Raw genomic sequence first — 17,733 nt, forward strand, 5'->3', positions numbered from 1 at the left:
CGGGTAGCGTAGTTTTGGGTCACCTCTAATTTATGTAGGGTAGAATGTTGACAGACAGTACATATACAACAAAGAAGAGGATAACCAAAGGATATACAAAAAGGTTAGGAAAGAAGTCAAAAAATAATAACGAAGGCAAAAAGAAACTACAAAATTAAATTATCAAGAAATATAAAAAATAATAGTAAAGTATTCTACAGACACAAATAAGAATAGAAAAATTAAGATAAGGGATACACACGATAAACTCACAGGTAATTACAGCAAAATAGCAGAAATATTAAATAATTACTGTGCCTCGGTAGTTACCAGGGATACTAACAAGGTAGACATGACATTAGAAGAAGAAATTGAAAAAAGATATAAAGACATTTAAGGTAGAAAGGGGGGAGATAATTGATAAACTCATCCAACTTAGAGAGGGTAAAGCCTCTGGTCCAGATGGATTGCATCTGTGCTATTAAAATAAGGTAGGGATGAGATAGCAGAGGCACTATTACATATATATATCATATATATCTAAAATCATTAGACTCGGGAATAGTGCCAGAGGACTGGCGGACAGTTAATGTTATTCCTATATTAAAAAGAGAGGTAGAAAAAGTCCAGAAAACTATAAACCAATTAGCTTAACGTCAGTGGTAGGAAAGATAATGGAAGCTTTACCCAAAGATGTAATAGAAAAATATCGGAAACTGAAAATATAATGAAGAGTAGTCAGCACGGATTTCAAACAGGGATGATCATGCATGCTTGACCAACCTTATTGAACTCTTTGAAGAAGTAACAAAAACAGTCGATGAGGGTAATGGGGTAATGCAATAGACATAATGGCCAGAATTTGTGGTGGGTATAACAGCACTACTCAGAGTACGCTGTCATACTGTCTTTGAAATGCACAGCAAGTTCAAAATTTCCTCACGCGTTTGTACATGTGCTAAATCCCGAACTTGCGATCTGTTAAGTACCAACTTGACAGATCATCCGCAACGACCATAAAACCTAATTGCTGGCTTAGAGTTGGGCTAAGCAATTAGATACGAAAATTTTAGGGCTGGTGGAAACAGGCACATGGCCTGTTTCCACACGTTAGGGATACCTCCTGACAAATGCAAGTAATTTTTTTAATTTATGAGGCCGGAAATGGTAGCATTTTAAGATTTTATCTATAGAAAGCATTTATCTGTCCATGAAAAGTTCGGAGGAAGCGTTTGCTAGATTGATAAAATTATTTATTTTTTGGCCTCTATGTGGAACATAAGATTAACAAAAATCCAAACTGAAAGTATATATGTTTATCCTGGAAGGCTCTAGTAATGAGGGTTTGTTTTTCTCCTTTCCAGAGATTATAAATGAATGAAACACCTTCTGTTTGATGATTGGAACACCAGGCCCACGTTATCCCAGGTACATTTCCGCACACGCTGCCCTCTATTACGCAGCGTCAAACAGCAAGCTCGCAAAGGAGGGTCTCCCATCAGGTAAGTTTGCATTTATTCAGATGCCAGCGGCGTACTCTGTAGGTACACCACCGACCACAGAATCCAGGCCTATATATTTGGATTTTCATAAGGTCTGCCGCATAGTAGACTCATGATTAAGGTCAGAACATATTGAGTCAGGGGACATGTAGCAGAATGGATAGCAAACTGGCTACAAAACAGAAAACACAAGAGTAGGGATTAAAATAAATTACTCAGACTGGCAAAAGATGAGAAGTGATGTTCCACAAGGATCGACACTGGGACCACTGTTGTTCAGTATTTACATAAACGATTTGGACTCAGGATTCAAAAGAACATTTTCAAAATTTGCAGACATCAAATTGGGGGATGTAGTTAATGCAGAAGAGGACTACAACAAAATACAGAAAAACATTAATCAAACTTGCAGAATTGGTGTGTAATTGGCAAATTAATTTCATTATAGCTAAGTGTGAGGTGGTACATTTTGGTAGGAAAAATAAGGAGGCCACATGCTCAGTGCCCCTCAAAATATCATAAAAGTTGTCCTAAGTCAACAATGGGAGCCCTGGGAAGAATGCCAAACAAAAGGCGTATGCTGCTATGAGAGTAGGAGGACCACTGTGGACTCCTGAAGAAAAAAATGCGGCCAGGGAATCATGCCCAGAATTCTTAAAATGTTAGGGTGAGGGAGGAAAGTGAAAAGAGGGAGAAATCAAAAGTTGTCACAACATTCAAAGGCAATTTTTGAAGAATTGTTTCTGCTTTGTGAATGGAACTATTTTCATAGATAATTAAATATAAATGCATGTGTTGAGTAATTAATTGTTTCTTGATTGGTTGCTTTTTAATGACGTGAAATTTGAATCAATCCGCATATATATGGCAGTATATCTATACGCACTTATTGCCAACTTTTTCCACTATAAATTCCTAGGTCCATGTTATTAATGCAAACTGACTTCGCACAACTTGCCAAGCTATAATTACACCCTCACCCAATGGAGGCATTACAATGCCGTTACTGGCAGGAGAATGTGATTACAGTGCGACAAGTTTGCATTATAAATGTGAAAATAGGAATTTAAATTGGAAATATAAAAATAAGGACAAATGTACCACTGTAAAATGGAGGCTAAATTTATATGCACGCTCCTGTTTATCTCCTGCCCACTAACCTTGCTTTAGCTGAACAATGCACTTGGTCTTAAATTCATAGTGTGAAGCACCAGATTCAGTTTTTATAATGTCGTTGCTTTGGAGCCATTCAACACTAATTTTCACAACTGTGCACAGATTACACTGGGGAAGGATAGTACATTATACAACAATTACAGAAGCATTCCAACAGTCATGTTTGCAAAAACAATTGATTGCTCAAGCAACCCTTACAAAGTATTCCATTGCTTGTATAGGCTTATGCTATCAAGCTGGATTTTTATGCAACAACATAGGAGCAGGAGTAGGCCATTCGGCCCCTCAAGCTTGTTCTTACCATTCAATTAGATCATGGTTGAATAATTTAAAACGGCTTCCCTGACAAAAATAAACCTGTTCATATAAAACTTCTCTGTTTTGTTACTAATCCAGTTAGCAAAGTTCGGAGTTCACAGCACAATACCAATTTCAGCATATCTGTCTGAAGTTAAGGCGGTTAGACCCCACGGTGGTTATTTTCTGTAATATATTAGATATTAGTCATGACCTATTCAAATTTTTGTAGTAAATGTCATGGAAGTTAATCCTTAATGTTGTAAATATAAACTGTCCTGCACTCTTAAGTTTCCAACCAAGAGATCAATGTGATTTGCAGAAACATGGCTGGAATCCACTGAAAATATTTCTCCAACAGAAAAATCCACCATCATAAAATATTTGTAACTGCATCACTTGTTCATTTTTTTGCCAGGTTTGCTTGTTGGTTCAATGCTATAGTCAGTGAGTTACAGACATGTTTTTCTCATATTACTGTAGCACTAATTACCATCTGGACTAACATATATCCTCTATATTAGAGAAGACAAAATGCTTTACCATTTTTTGTGGCTGCCCTAAAACCTAACTTTTCTGGTATTAAATTATCATATTATTTGAGAAAGCATGCTGCCGGAGTCAATTAATGATATCCTGGGAATCTCTGCAGTGGGAACATTGAACAAATACTAATCCATGGTAGATTAATGATCAACAGATGCATTCCAGTCTTTACAGAGCAGATCCCTTTTCAGAAATGCCTAAATAAATCTCCAATTGCGATTGATATTCCACAGGAAGTAACTAAAGGCCCCATGATTAGATTTATTTTGTAAAATATATGCACTCCCTTATGGATGGGCACCCCAACAGGAAAATTGGCCTGAGGAGATTGTCTGTGTCAGTTGGATGTGATAAAATATAGGAACTAAATTCTGAACGGCAGGGCTATGCATCATGCCAAGGCTCTCATAAGATACAGAAGACCGATCCCTGCATGCAATCAGAGTTAGAGAGTCAGAATTCTTAGAACGATGTGAATGTGGTAGACATGCCTATTCGTAGCTCCAGTGGGGAAATGCACAATACAGCAGTTAGCAGTGCCATGAGTTGATGGATACAACTGTGAACATCTGACATGAATAACCTGGTTAATTAAACTGTCTGATGGGACATGCAATGGGTTCTTTGTAGTTTGAACTGACAACATAAACAGAATTTCTCCTGAGGTAAGTATCCTAATGTACCCGAGAAACTGGTCTCAGTGATCGCATTTTTGCCTGAAGTTGAAGACTGGGAGTTTAAATCCTACCCAGGATTTGAGCTCATAATATAGGCTAATGCTTCAGTGCAGCACTGAAGGAGCTAATGGGGTGATAAGGACTTTTTGCCCCGGGGACGGAAGCAACCCGGCCAGAATTGCCCCCGGGATGGAGGCAGCGAAAACAGGTTTGCTTTCGCCCTGGACGACAGCGCACACCATGATGACGTTATCACGTGCGCGCCGACTCCTCATCACCCTGTGGCGACCACTTTATGCCCGCAGGGGAAATTGCCCCGCAGGAGTGAGGTTGGCGGGTCGCAAAACTATGGTAGCTGGGGTGTTCCGTCCACCCTTAGAGGGGAGGGCATTGCTCCGCGGCGAGAGTGCCCCACCTGCCCTTTCAGGGGAGGGCCTTGCGTGCTGCCAACATCGTTTTTTTTTGTCGGACAACTTTGCAGTCGGCACGACAATGGCGGACGCTGGTTTGGCCAGACCGCCAACAGGTAGCCCGGCACCAATTGGCCCGGTCAAAACCTTCCCTGGTAACCCAGGGTGCCACAGAACTGGCTGCAGAGTTTGCAGTGGCCCTCTCCTTTAAGAGAAGGGGAGGGACATTGCGACACGTCATGTCCGTGACATGCTGACTCACAGCGCCCTGCTTCCGCCTCGCTCCCGCATGATTTTTTTAAGTTAAAGTGCCCAATTCCGGGGCTCTTACGTCCGCCTAATGCTGGGCGACAAAAAATCACATAATTCGAATTAAGCGCCCCAAACCGAGCTCGGGTCAATTTCGCTCCCGCTGTCTTTTGCGTGAGAAGTTAAGCCAAAGTTCCACCTGACTGGTCAGGTGAACGTTAAAGATCTTATGGTACTATACAAAAAGGATCAGGAGAGTTCTTCTGGTGTCACGGGCATTCATTTTCCCACAACCAACACCACCAAAACAGATTAACTGATTATTTATCTCATTTGAGGGATCTCTGATGTGGGGCAAGCAAATTCTTGTCAATAAAATCGATTACCCTAAGCATATGTAAGGCATATCAGATTTAAGGCCTATTGAATATCTCTAATACTTTTTGTTGAAAAAAAAGTCTATCCTGTTTTCTGGCCTTATTTTTGCACCTCCTGTTACCCATCAACCATTTATGAAGCAGGATCTGCATAAGAAAAATTAGACTGATTAGCTGAAAAGCAATGGCAAAGACCAGTTTTCAGTCAAGTGCTGGAGAACTATTAGTGCAGGCATGTTATCTAAACTCTGGCAGCAGCCCAATTGTGCCAAGATGAGATGATTCATCCTTGGGAAAGAAATGGTTAAATAATGTAGTACTAACACAGTAAAAAAAAAAAAATCAGAAACTCTTTCCTATAATACTGTAACTAAAAAGTTCTTACTTGATTTGTTCCCATGTCTTGCTGGCCAGGTGCAGCACCCAAAGATCCTTATAATGATAAAATTGTTCACCATTAGGGGATGCAAATTCTCCTCCAAACACCCAAAGTTGTCCACCAGCTTGAGGAACCACCACAGTCTGTCATGGTAACAAAATAAATGTTACAGTAACATCTGCACAACACTGTGTTACACCGAATGCTTTATGCATTATTGGAAAAAGCATGGTAGTGCAGCATCTTATAGTAATAATGCATGGTGAAAATACACCAATTTTTCTTCTTATATCATAGTTTATAAAATAAATCTATCATAGTACCTTTAATTTAAACTCCCAGTTTTCTGAGCTCCTGATCTTAGCCTAAGTGGAGAGGTAGCAAACTGAGACAAGGAACCTCTCCACTGGCAAGAGCAAAGCTTAATTACATGCTGCAAGATCTCACTTACTGGAACATATCAACACTGAAGTATAATGTGGATAAATGTGAGGTTATCCACTTTGGTGGTAAAAACAGAGAGACAGACTATTATCTGAATGGTGACAGATTAGGAAAAGGGGAGGTGCAGCGAGACCTGGGTGTCATGGTACATCAGTCATTGAAGGTTGGCATGCAGGTACAGCAGGCGGTTAAGAAAGCAAATGGCATGTTGGCCTTCATAGCGAGGGGATTTGAGTACAGGGGCAGGGAGGTGTTGCTACAGTTGTACAGGGCCTTGGTGAGGCCACACCTGGAGTATTGTGTACAGTTTTGGTCTCCTAACTTGAGGAAGGACATACTTGCTGTTGAGGGAGTGCAGCGAAGATTCACCAGACTGATTCCCGGGATGGTGGGACTGACCTATCAAGAAAGACTGAATCAACTGGGCTTGTATTCACTGGAGTTCAGAAGAGTGAGAGGGGACCTCATAGAAACGTTTAAAATTCTGACGGGTTTGGACAGGTTGGATGCAGGAAGAATGTTCCCAATGTTGGGGAAGTCCAGAACCAGGGGTCACAGTCTAAGGATAAGGGGTAAGCCATTTAGGACCGAGATAAGGAGAAACTTCTTCACCCAGAGAGTGGTGAACCTGTGGAATTCTCTACCACAGGAAGTAGTTGAGGCCAATTCACTAAATATATTCAAAAGGGAGTTAGATGAAGTCCTTACTACTCGGGGGATCAAGGGGTATGGCGTGAAAGCAGGAAGTGGGTACTGAAGTTTCATGTTCAGCCATGAACTCGTTGAATGGCGGTGCAGGCTAGAAGGGCTGAATGGCCTGCTCCTGCACCTATTTTCTATGTTTCTATTTTCTATAGCATTTGATCAAGACCATTACTTGACACCAACATATATAGAATGTGAGGCAAGAGGTCATTTTTTTGGTTGAAGGGGGACATGATAAGATCAACTGCATCAGATAAATACAACTGTTTTCACTTCCCTTTTCCAAAAAGGTAAGCATTCTGCCCAAACATTTTATAAAATGCTGGTTACGATAAAGTCAAAATGGTATTGCTAAGCCCACTATTCTTTAATATCAAGTTGAAAAGAAAACAAAAAAAAGGCAATTGGATGAAGTCCCCACTTGGATAAAATAAAAACCATGAAAGCTTTTTTAGACAGGTAAAATATTACACATGATGAGCAACTTGCTTGCATATGATCATAACTGCTTGAAGGTGCAAATCTCTAAGGGGAAAAAAAATTCTACCTCTCTTGCTGATCATCATTTTTATACTCAAGTTTACCTGATGGGCAGAGCGAGGAGCTGGTGGATTTGGGATTTCCAGTTTTGTCCATGAGTTCTTCTTGATGTTGTAAAAGTATAGCTCATTGTAGAGAAAAGTCTGCAATATGAAAAGATGAACAACCCTAATATATATTACAAAATCATTTTTCTCCACCCCTCTTCCATCATACACCATTTCCCAACTAAACAAGAGAAAGATTGCTCTTAAGCGCTTCTACACTGTCAAAAGCTTAATAAATTTACTTGTCCTTTAATTTTCTCTCAATCTAGATAAACACCTTGGGATAATTTTAACCTAACCCACCTGGCAGGAAACTCAAGATCAAATCGGTCATCAGTTTTACACCTCACCCTAATGCAATGGAAAGTAAAATTGGGCAGGATGAAAAATGGGCAACCAATCCAATCCCACCAGTTTCCCACAAGAAGAATTTTGTATTTCCAAAGATAGAATGACCAAAACTAGGAAATGCATTGACCCACATCCTACTCAACTGTTTTTAAGAATGTTTTTAATTAGAGGTTTATATTAAATTACAACTTCACACTTCAATGTAAAGCGCTCACTTGAAAAAGATTTTCAAAACTTAATTATTCAGCATATTCTCTTTCAGGGAGGAGATTTCTTTTTGTGCAGGACAAAAGGCAACCTCACAAATATTCACATTATCTCACAAAAGGATCAGATCAGATGGCATATCTGATGGATGCATCTACAGTTCCTAGTCATTGAAGGAAGCACAGACGGGCATCCAGCAGTGGTAACAGAAATCAAAGGCTAAATATTAATCGTCTGATTTATTAATTGAAATTTAGTGCAGAAGTTTGGCATTTCTGAAGTTCAGATAAGCAGAGATTTTACTTTCAAAATGTATCAAGTGCATGTATGGAATGGTGCATGTAAGGAATGTGCAATTTCTGGCGTTTCTCTTGATTTCACTTACCCAACAAGAGGAGTCACATAGTCTGTAGGATTTATGAGATGACAAAAGAGAAATGCAGAAAGAGGATAAAAATCGAAGAAAGATTATAGTAATGCCACTTGGCTACTCCCCGTGGCACCTGTGCCAAATGCAACTTATCGCTTTTAACTATCTGTATATTTTTAGAACCTGTTAACATGTCAGGCATTTGCCTCACAGCTGGAAATTTCACACCTCACAGTATTGACAGTTCTGGAAATGCAATGTACAAGACACACAAGCATCTGTGCTGCACTGTTGGAGGTGCCGTCGTTCAGATGAAATGTTAAACCGAGGTTCTGTCTGCCCTCTCAGGTGGAGGGAGAATGTAAAGCACTTTGGAACTGTCTGAGGTCATGAAAAGTGCCATATAGAAGCAACTTCTTTCTTTTTTAAAATCACTAATCTTGGAAGCAAGCTGAACACTTGGAATTGAAATACAATGATTCAGATCGTAACAAACTTGTAATCATATCCCTGAAAATGCTTCTCTCTTGCAACATCAATCCATCACAAAGATTCTACACTGGGGAAGCTACATGCAACATTTGAGCATGCCCAACATTATTTTCTTCAGAATTGGCTGGCATCTGTGATGGTGGGGACCTCAGAAGGAGGTGGAGAAGGACTTCTGGCTGAAAATGGTTGCAAACACTTCAGCGTTGTCTTCTGCACTCACGTGCTGGGCTCCGCCACCGTTAAGGACAGGAAGCCTCCTCCTCCCATTAGTTGCTTAATTGTACACCACCATTCACGACTGGATATGGCAGGGCTGTAGAGCTTTGGCCTGATCTGTTGGTTGTGGGATCACTTAACTTTGTATACAGCAGCTGCTTTTGCTGGCTAGCATGGATGTAGTCCTGTGTTTATAGCTTCACTCGGTTGGAACCTCTTTTTCAGGTACACCTGGTCCTGGTTTTCTATATGCTCTTCTACACCTCTTGTTGAACCAGGTTTGGACATCTGGCTTGATGGTGATGGAGGAGTAGGGATATTCCTGGCCATGTGGTTAGATTGTGGTGATACACAATTCTGCTACCCGTTGATGGTCCGCACCATCTCATGGATGTCCAGCTTTGAGTTGCCAGTTCTGCTCTTAATCTATCCCACTTAGCACGGTGGTAGTACCACATGATATGAAGGGGTACTCAATGTGAAGATGAGACTTGGACTGCGCGGTGGTCACTCCTACCAATGCAGCCAAGGACAGACACATCTGTAACAGGCGGATACGAATGTTTAAATCCTTTTTCCTTTCAGGAAATTTTTCATGGGCCAAGAACCATTCAATGTTATTGCTAGAATTTATTCTCAACAACTTAGATTTGTATAGCACCTTTAACTTCATATGAGCATAATCAGACAAAAACTGACAATCCAAAAAATGAACCATTAGGAGTGGTGACTAAAAGCTTGGTTAAAGATGTAGGTTTTAAGGAGCATCTTAAAGGAGGAGGTAGAGAGGTTTAGGGAGGGAATTCCAGAACTTAGCGGCTAGACGCTGAAGGCATGGTCGCCATTGATATAGCGAAGGAAGTAGGGGCTGAACATGAAGATAGAAAATCTTAAATCGAGATTGGTGGACCAGGAGCCACTGTACTTCAGCAAGCACAAGGGTGATGGATGAATGAGATATGGTGTGAGTTAGGATTCGGGCAGATGATGGAAGGCGGCCAGGAGAGCATTGGAATAGTCTAGTCTAGAGGTAACAAAAGCATAGATGAGGATTCAGCGGCAGATGGGCCGAGATAGGGGCAGAAATGGGTAATATTACGGAGATGGAAGTAGGCGGTCTTTGTGATGGACAGTAAATGGGGTCGGAAGCTCAGCTCAGGATCAAATAGGATGCTGAGGTTTCGAACTGTCTATGCCAGCCTGAGACAGTGGGAATAGGTGGAATCGGTGGCTAGGGAATGGAGTCTGTGGCGGGGGCAGAAGACAAGGCTTCAGTCTTCTCGATGTTTGATTTGAAAAAATTTGAGCTCGTCCAGGACTGGATGTCAGACAAGCAGTCTGACAACAGAGGCAGCGGAGGGGCCAGGAGAGGTGGTGATGAGGTAGAGCTAGGTGCCATCAGCTTACAAGTGAAAGCAGCTGTTGTGTTTTGGTATGATGTCAGGGAGGGGGAACATGTAGTTGAGAAATAGGAGGGGTCAAGGATAAATCCTGGAGAGACACGAGAGGTATCGGTGCAAGAATGGGAAGAGAAGTGATTTCAGCAGATTCTCTGGCTATGACTGGATAGGTAAGAGTGGAAACAGACGAGGGCAGTTCCATTCAACTGGACAACAGAAGAGAGGCGTTGGAGAAGGATGGTCTGGTCAACAATGTCAAAGGAAGCAAGCAGATCAAGAAGGATAAGGAGGGAAAGTTTACCATGATCACAGTCGCATAGGGAGTCATTTGTGACTTTGATTCAGGCTGATTCAGTGCTGTGGCAGGGGCAAAAATCAATTTGGAGAGGTTAAAGTTGGGCATGGATTTGGGAGGTGACAATGCGTTCAAGGTCTATGGAGAGGAAAGGGAGGTTGGAGATGGGGCAGTAAGCTTGCAAGGCCAGAGGGCTCAAGTGTTTTTTTTTTGAAGAGGGGTGTGTTAATAGCAGATTTGGAAAAAAGGGGGACAATACCCAGAGAGAGGGAACCATTTACAGTATCAGGTAGCATGGGGAGGGCCGGGAAGGAAAGTTGGCAGGAAGAGGGTCGCGAGCAGGAGGTGGGTCTCATGGACAAGATGAGCTCAAAGAGGGCATGAAGGGAGATAGGAGAAAAAACCTAGGGCATTTGATATATGTTAGAGGCCTTCAACTATGCTGAGATATGGATCATTTCTATTTATGTACTTTGCAACATGGGATGGGTATGAAGGGCCCAAGTTTCGGCTGTCCCGGATTCCGGAACAGCGCACCTCCGAGAGGCCCGCCTATTTTCTAGAATTAAAAGCGTGCCTAAAACTTACCTCGCAATTCTCCGTGTTCAGCAGGCCTGTTTAGCAGTCGGCGCGGTGCAGCACAAGCAGCTGGGGGTGAAGCTACAACTGCTTGCCGACCCTATCCCTGGCTGAAGGGACGCCGTGATGTTCGCCGCCCCTATCCCGGGCCAAGTGGCCTGCCTGCCTCACCGTCCCTTGCCTCGCCGCTGCCCAACCTCGGTCCTCGCCTCGTCGCCACTGCCCTTACCTTGAAACTTCCTCGCTGGCCTGCCCAAACACCTCCTCCGCGATGGGGCAGCCCAACCAGCTCTTCGGCGGATCCCACCCGACCACTTCCTTGGTGGCGGGGCCCGCCTGAACTCTTCCACGGTGGCGGGCCTCGCCCGAACACCTCCTCGGCGGCAGGGCCCGCCCGACCAGCTCTTCAGCAGGCCCCACCTGATCACCTCCTCGGCAGGCAGGGCTGCGTGTGCTGTTGGAGGGCTCCCGGTGCTCACCAACGGATAGGTGCTGCAGTAATAATTTTTTATTTATTGATTGGTTGATTTATTGATTTATTTATCATTTATTATTGATGATGGCACTTTATTGCTAAAATTGAAGGTTTAATGCTTTGGAAAATCCCCTAACTTCCCTCCACGCCTCCCCCCACCCATCTCTGGCAACCTGCGCCTAATTTCTAAAGTGTATGCAAGGTTTTTCTGAGCGTACAAAAGTCGACACTTACTCCGTCGTAAGTTAGTTTGGAGAAACGTTTCGCTGCCTAAAGTTGCAAAACAGGCATAAGTGGCTGATAACGCCTCCTTTTGAAAAAAAAAACTGAATTAAAACGAAACTAAACTAACTCACTAGAACTGGAGCAAACTAAATGCTAAGAATTGCGATTTCTACGATATTCCAAATTAAACTAGTTGCTCCAAAAAAATAGCTTAATAAGTAACAAGTAGGAAATAATGTAACCCAAGTAGGTCTTAAAACTTCTAAGAGATTAATCTAATTCTTTATTCACTTTTAAATTCTCACGTGCAAGTACTCAATTGTAACATTGCCATTTTTGTTAACTCTGAAATACAAATTATAAATAAATATAAGTATATTTTAACTGTCTTTTTGTAAATTTAGCTGTGTATATATATAGATTAGGTCCAGCCAGATTAAATATAAAGGTAAGAGGAGGATGACAGGAGTCTGCAAAAGTTGATGATTTTCACGGTAGCTGCATAATCCCTTTCCTTAGTTTTCGTTTTAGTTGCCCAAACTGGGTTGCCTCAATACAATGTAGATTTCCGTGACTTAGGAAGAAGTATTCACTGTTTTACAAACCAGTACTTAAAGAACATAGCAAAGCATGGATCGGATAATGGCCATTCGGCCCATTAGACCCACCCTTTCCAAAGAACATGTACAATTAACGCTATCATGGATTTAACCCCTCATTTAGCCTCTGACTACTTTCTGATCCCAAAAGGTAATCAAGCAAGAATGCTCATCTCAAGTCTACAATTATGCCAATAAACTCCAATCCAATTACTAACTAGGTATTCATCCAGCATATTTTTGAAAGTGGTAATAAACAGCCGCAACTGCTTTCACTCGAGTCTGTTACATATAATCTAATTTGAAACATCTGTCCTCTAGTTTTGTGCTCATAGTCAAACCCTCCTTTCAACTATATTTATGGCTCTCAGCATTAAAGATATACTTTGCATCAGCCTTCGACTTTTTTCACCCCCCAAAGAGAACAACTTCTGTTCAGTTGCCAAAATTATTCTCATTACTCTCCTTCAATCCCTCTCCAATGCATAAATGTCCTTTTGAAATTAAGGAAGATAATATTCAGATTATGTCCTCACCAGTGATCTCTGCAAGGTTAGTATAACATACTTCGATTTCTAGTTAAATGTTTTTGATATGTAATCAAATATTTGATTTAGCATTACTGATTACAGATGTATATTTTTACCCACCCTTCCCCATTTCTTAACACTACACTAACACAAAAATGCACAGGATATACCAATCTGTCGCCTCCATCAATCCTATTATTTCTAACAGTAGATGTAATCCTCTAAAACGTCTTCACTTGGAGCTCAAGCCCCGTGCAAGGACTTGAATACGTGATCTATCTAGGTTGGCACTGCATTCCAGTGCTCAGGGAGAGTTGCATCGTCAGATGTGCCATCGTTCAGGTGAGATGTTGTGCCAGATGTTTGAAGATCCTGTGACACAATTCCTGGTCACCACTGCTCCCGCAAACAAAACTGACACTAACAGATTAATTAGTTATCTGCTGTTTATGGAAATTTGGTGTCCACAAAATAGCTGTCACATTTGCCTATATCACAACAATCATTGCACTTCAAAATAATTTACTGTATGTCAAGCACTGCAGGAGTTTCTGAGAGAAGCTATATGTGCTACACATATATATAAATTTAAGTCTGTCTTTATTTCCTACCATACACAAAGTCCTAAACTGCCTTTTTCTAGGTAATATGTCTCAAACAATGTACTCGGATTGAATCAGCCATGTATGGCTAAGGAATTTATGGACCTTTTGGAACTCAATATAGTAAAGGCCCAGAAAAAGATGCTTCCCAATTTAATTTTACAAGTACGAGAAATCTCTTTCAAAACCCTGAATGAACAGCTTTAATAAATCCCTGTAGTCTGGCATATTACCACTCATTTTGATCAACTATGACCTAACTAATTGATAAAGACATTAAAAGACAGAAACAAGCAAGCATCTTTTGAGACTATACGATTTAAAATCTTACCATCGTGCATATCTTGTTAGCAATGTGATTTATTCACAATGATGTTCCACTGACTATTACACCATATTTTCAATATATCTCATCATCCTTCAACTAAATTGAGGAGCTATGGTAGATTTCCTGGATGCTGTTAACACCATTGTATTTACTATTTTCACTAATGATCTAGCTGTAGGTGTTGGGGGAATAATCTGCAAATTTGCAGATGATATTTAGATATGTATGAATCAGAACTGTAGACAATGCTCGACTTCTACAAGCAGATCTAGACACGCTGGAGATTGCGTCAGGCAAGTAAAGTTTAACTTAGAAAAGTGCATACGGGCAGCGCGAATGCTGAACATACATACATCCTTTAGGGAAAACAACTAAAGCTGATGGAGAAAGCAAGACATCTTGGCATTCTTGTGCATAGATCTCTAAAAGTTCATGAACAATGCCTTGAAGAAATCGGTAGAGTGCAATAGGGTGATAGTCAGTGTTCCCCAAAACTTTCTTTAGGGTGTGTGGCCCCTTTAAGGGGCTGTGCAGCCCATTCACAGGTTCGCGCCTTCATGAACTTTAACATGGAAAAAGCTAGTCCCATGCTGCGTGGGGCCGGCAGAGAGCTGCGTGGCTTATAGGGAACATTGGTGACAAGGTATCTTTACAGAACGATTCACTATAAAACAAAGCATATTATTTTATGTATGTACAAAACCTTGTTAGGCCTCAGTTAGAATATTGTGTCCAATTTTGGTCTCCTCACACGATGGGTGATATTGAGGCTTTGAAAAGTGTGCAGAGGAGGACCACAAGATTAATTCCCAATTTAAAGCATCTTAGTTACCAAGATAGCCTCAAAGAGCAGGGTTTCAACACTTTAGAGAAGTGTAGACTATTGGGTGATTTTTGATCGAGGTTTGTAAGATGGTGAAGAGATTAAATTGTGTTTGTGTAGATAATTTGTTCCAACTAAATAGGCTATGGAAGACCAGGAGTCACAATCTCAAGTTATGTAAAGGTAGAACTAGGTTAGATGTTACAATGTGGTTCTTTTCCCAGAGAATAGTGGACCTGTGGACCATGAAGTGAATGTTGATTTCCTGAATTCCTTCAAGTGAGATCTGGACCCGTTTCTGATTGGAGAGATCACTTCATATAAGAGATAAAGAAAAAAAGACTTACATTTATATAGCACCTTTCACGACCCTCGGACATATCAAAGCACTTTACAGCCAATGAAGTACTTTTGGAGTGTAGTCACTGTTGCAATGTAGGAAACGCGGCAGCCAATTTGCATACAGCAAGCTCCCACAAACAATAATGGGATAATGACCAGAAAAACTGTTTTTGCTATGTTGATTGAGGGATAGATATTGGCAGGACACCGGAGATAACTCCCCTGCTCTTCTTTGAAATAGTGCCATGGGATCTTTTACGTCCACCTGAGAGAGCAGACGGGACCTCGTTTTAACGTCTCATCTGAAAGACGGCACCTCCGACAATGCAGCACTCTCTTAGCACTGCACTGGAGTGTTAGCCTAGATTTGTGCGCTCAGGTCCCTGGAGTGGGATTTGAATCCAGAGACGTGTGTGCTACCCACTGAGCCACAGCTGACACCGTATTCATTAATCAGTGCCAGGGTGATCCATTGGACTAGGTTTGATTGTCTATAGGAGTTGTAAAGGAATTTTCCAGATTTTTTTCCCCTGGCCTGGCTTTTTAATAAGGTTTTTCACTTCTACCAAGAGAGTACATCACTTCCAGGTAGGCCACGTATTGTGATGCACAAGGCATTACAATTAAATAGAACTGGCTGGATGGACCAGTAGGTTTTTTCCTGTCCATCTTAACTTGCGCAGAAGGCATTCACCAGGCCAAATGGTCTTCCTATCTTTCCTTAAAATTCAATTGTAGGATTCTCACCTTCTGCTCACTCCGATCCCAGAAAACAGTATACTCCAAATCATTCCGAAAACAGATTACATTTCTTTACAACAGTGACAACACTTCAAAAGTACTTCATTGAGATGTCCTGAGGTCATGAAAGGTGGTATATAAATGTTTTATCTTGTTTGTTATTTATTTAATGTCTAATTATTTGGGTTACTCTTATTTTCAGCAATTTATGTATTATTAACTGTACACTTCTCATTACAAAATTTAAAATAGATATGGTTCAGTGTGTGGGACTTTCTTTTGAAACTGTTGCCTCAAACTCTATCAATGAAAGTTGAAGCTGGAGTCACTGACTGTAGCATTGACTCATCTTTTCCAGACCCCCTCAGAAGCAAATCTTTTTTGAGATTCCATCACTTGTAACACCTTTAAATGTCAGCTGGAGATATGTGCATACTTTAACATCCAGATGAACTGCCCAAATGTTGTATAGTCATAATGATATCCTGCCTTATCACATCTCAAAGTACGCCACACAAGAAATTATTTTTGACGTGCAATGAATTGTCATTTAAGCAGTAAGACAATATTGTGACTTATCTAAAACACTCTCATTCCCCCTTCTTAGAGGATTATATGGATATGCTGGAAGTTAAGATACACCTGCACTTTGGGTATTTTTAATATGATTAATTATTTTGTATTGATAGAAACAGCTAATCATTTTTGCATTCATCAACTCTAGAAAAATTTAGTCTAACATTATAACTCTGTGCCAGTCAGTCTTGGCTCAGTGGTAGCACTCTTGCCTCTGAGGTTGTGGGTTCAAGCTTTACTCGAGAGACTTAGGTTGACACTTCAATGAGGTGCTGAGGCACTGTAATGATGAAACATTAAAGGGTGGACAGAAAAGATCCCATTAAAATATTCGAAGAGTGGCATGGGTGTTCGCCTGGTGTTCTGGCCAACATGTATCCCTTCAGCAACACCAGTAAAACAGATTATTTGCGGTGTGCAATTTTCCTGCCATATTTGCCTACATTACAAAGCAACTGCATTTCAAACATACTTTTTTAGCTGTGAAGTAGTTTGGGATGTTCTGAAAGATATTATATAAATACAAGATTTTTTTCTTTTAATGAACCCACCACCACAAATATTAAATGTCAAGGCAAGCCCAAAAACTATCATAAAATATTGAAATACTTTACTTTTTGTCCATTGAAATATTCTCCCCCAAAGAGGATTAATTCATCTTTCTCGGGGTAAGATGACAATGATGCATTCAACCTGTCAGAAAAACAAAAAGAGAAAAAAAATTAATGGGAAATTTACAATACTAAAACAAATTGCGTGCTCATCAAAATGAAAGATGCGAATGCTGAAAAACGGAATGCTTTCCATTTTGGGAAACCATCAAGGGTAAGCACCCAGTCACAATACATAACACAGCTCAAATTATCCAAACTGCTCGACAAATTAGTTTGGCTCAATGCATTGTCATATAAACAAAGTTAGCTGTAACAGACAATGATTGGAAGACAAAAAATTATTTCAGAAAACTTAAGAGCTCAAATACTTGGGCCTCAATTTTAACTGCCCCTGCCTGGCAGAAACTGGGCTGCGGGTTGTGGCGGGGGGAGAGGGGGGGAAGAGAAACGGCAGCAGTTAAAATGAGGCCAGTCACTTACCGCCTCTGATCTTGCTGCCTTCCTGTCATGTCCCCATCTTAACCTGCTCTTTGAGCAGGACACACGCAGAGAGGAAGCAGTGTCCTCCTTAAATATGCGGATTGGGTCCGATGAGGTCATTCGGACACGATCCGCAATTTGAGGGGTTTTTGTTCGTTTT

General features: G+C 41.0%; 1 protein-coding gene across 1 annotated transcript in view; it reads right to left on the reverse strand.

Moving 5' to 3' along the window:
• Nucleotides 1–17,733, reverse strand: part of klhdc4 (kelch domain containing 4) — a 119,693-nt gene that overhangs the window by 86,885 nt on the left and 15,075 nt on the right. The window contains exons 3-5 of the mRNA XM_070896974.1: nucleotides 17,094–17,172; nucleotides 7,326–7,424; nucleotides 5,599–5,735 (exon numbers count right to left, since the gene is read on the reverse strand). Of these exons, the coding sequence (XP_070753075.1) occupies nucleotides 5,599–5,735; nucleotides 7,326–7,424; nucleotides 17,094–17,172 (315 nt within the window). The remainder of the gene's footprint in view (nucleotides 1–5,598; nucleotides 5,736–7,325; nucleotides 7,425–17,093; nucleotides 17,173–17,733) is intronic.

This window comes from Pristiophorus japonicus, chromosome 13 (assembly GCF_044704955.1).
Source record: "Pristiophorus japonicus isolate sPriJap1 chromosome 13, sPriJap1.hap1, whole genome shotgun sequence".
NCBI classification, from domain to species: domain Eukaryota; kingdom Metazoa; phylum Chordata; class Chondrichthyes; family Pristiophoridae; genus Pristiophorus; species Pristiophorus japonicus.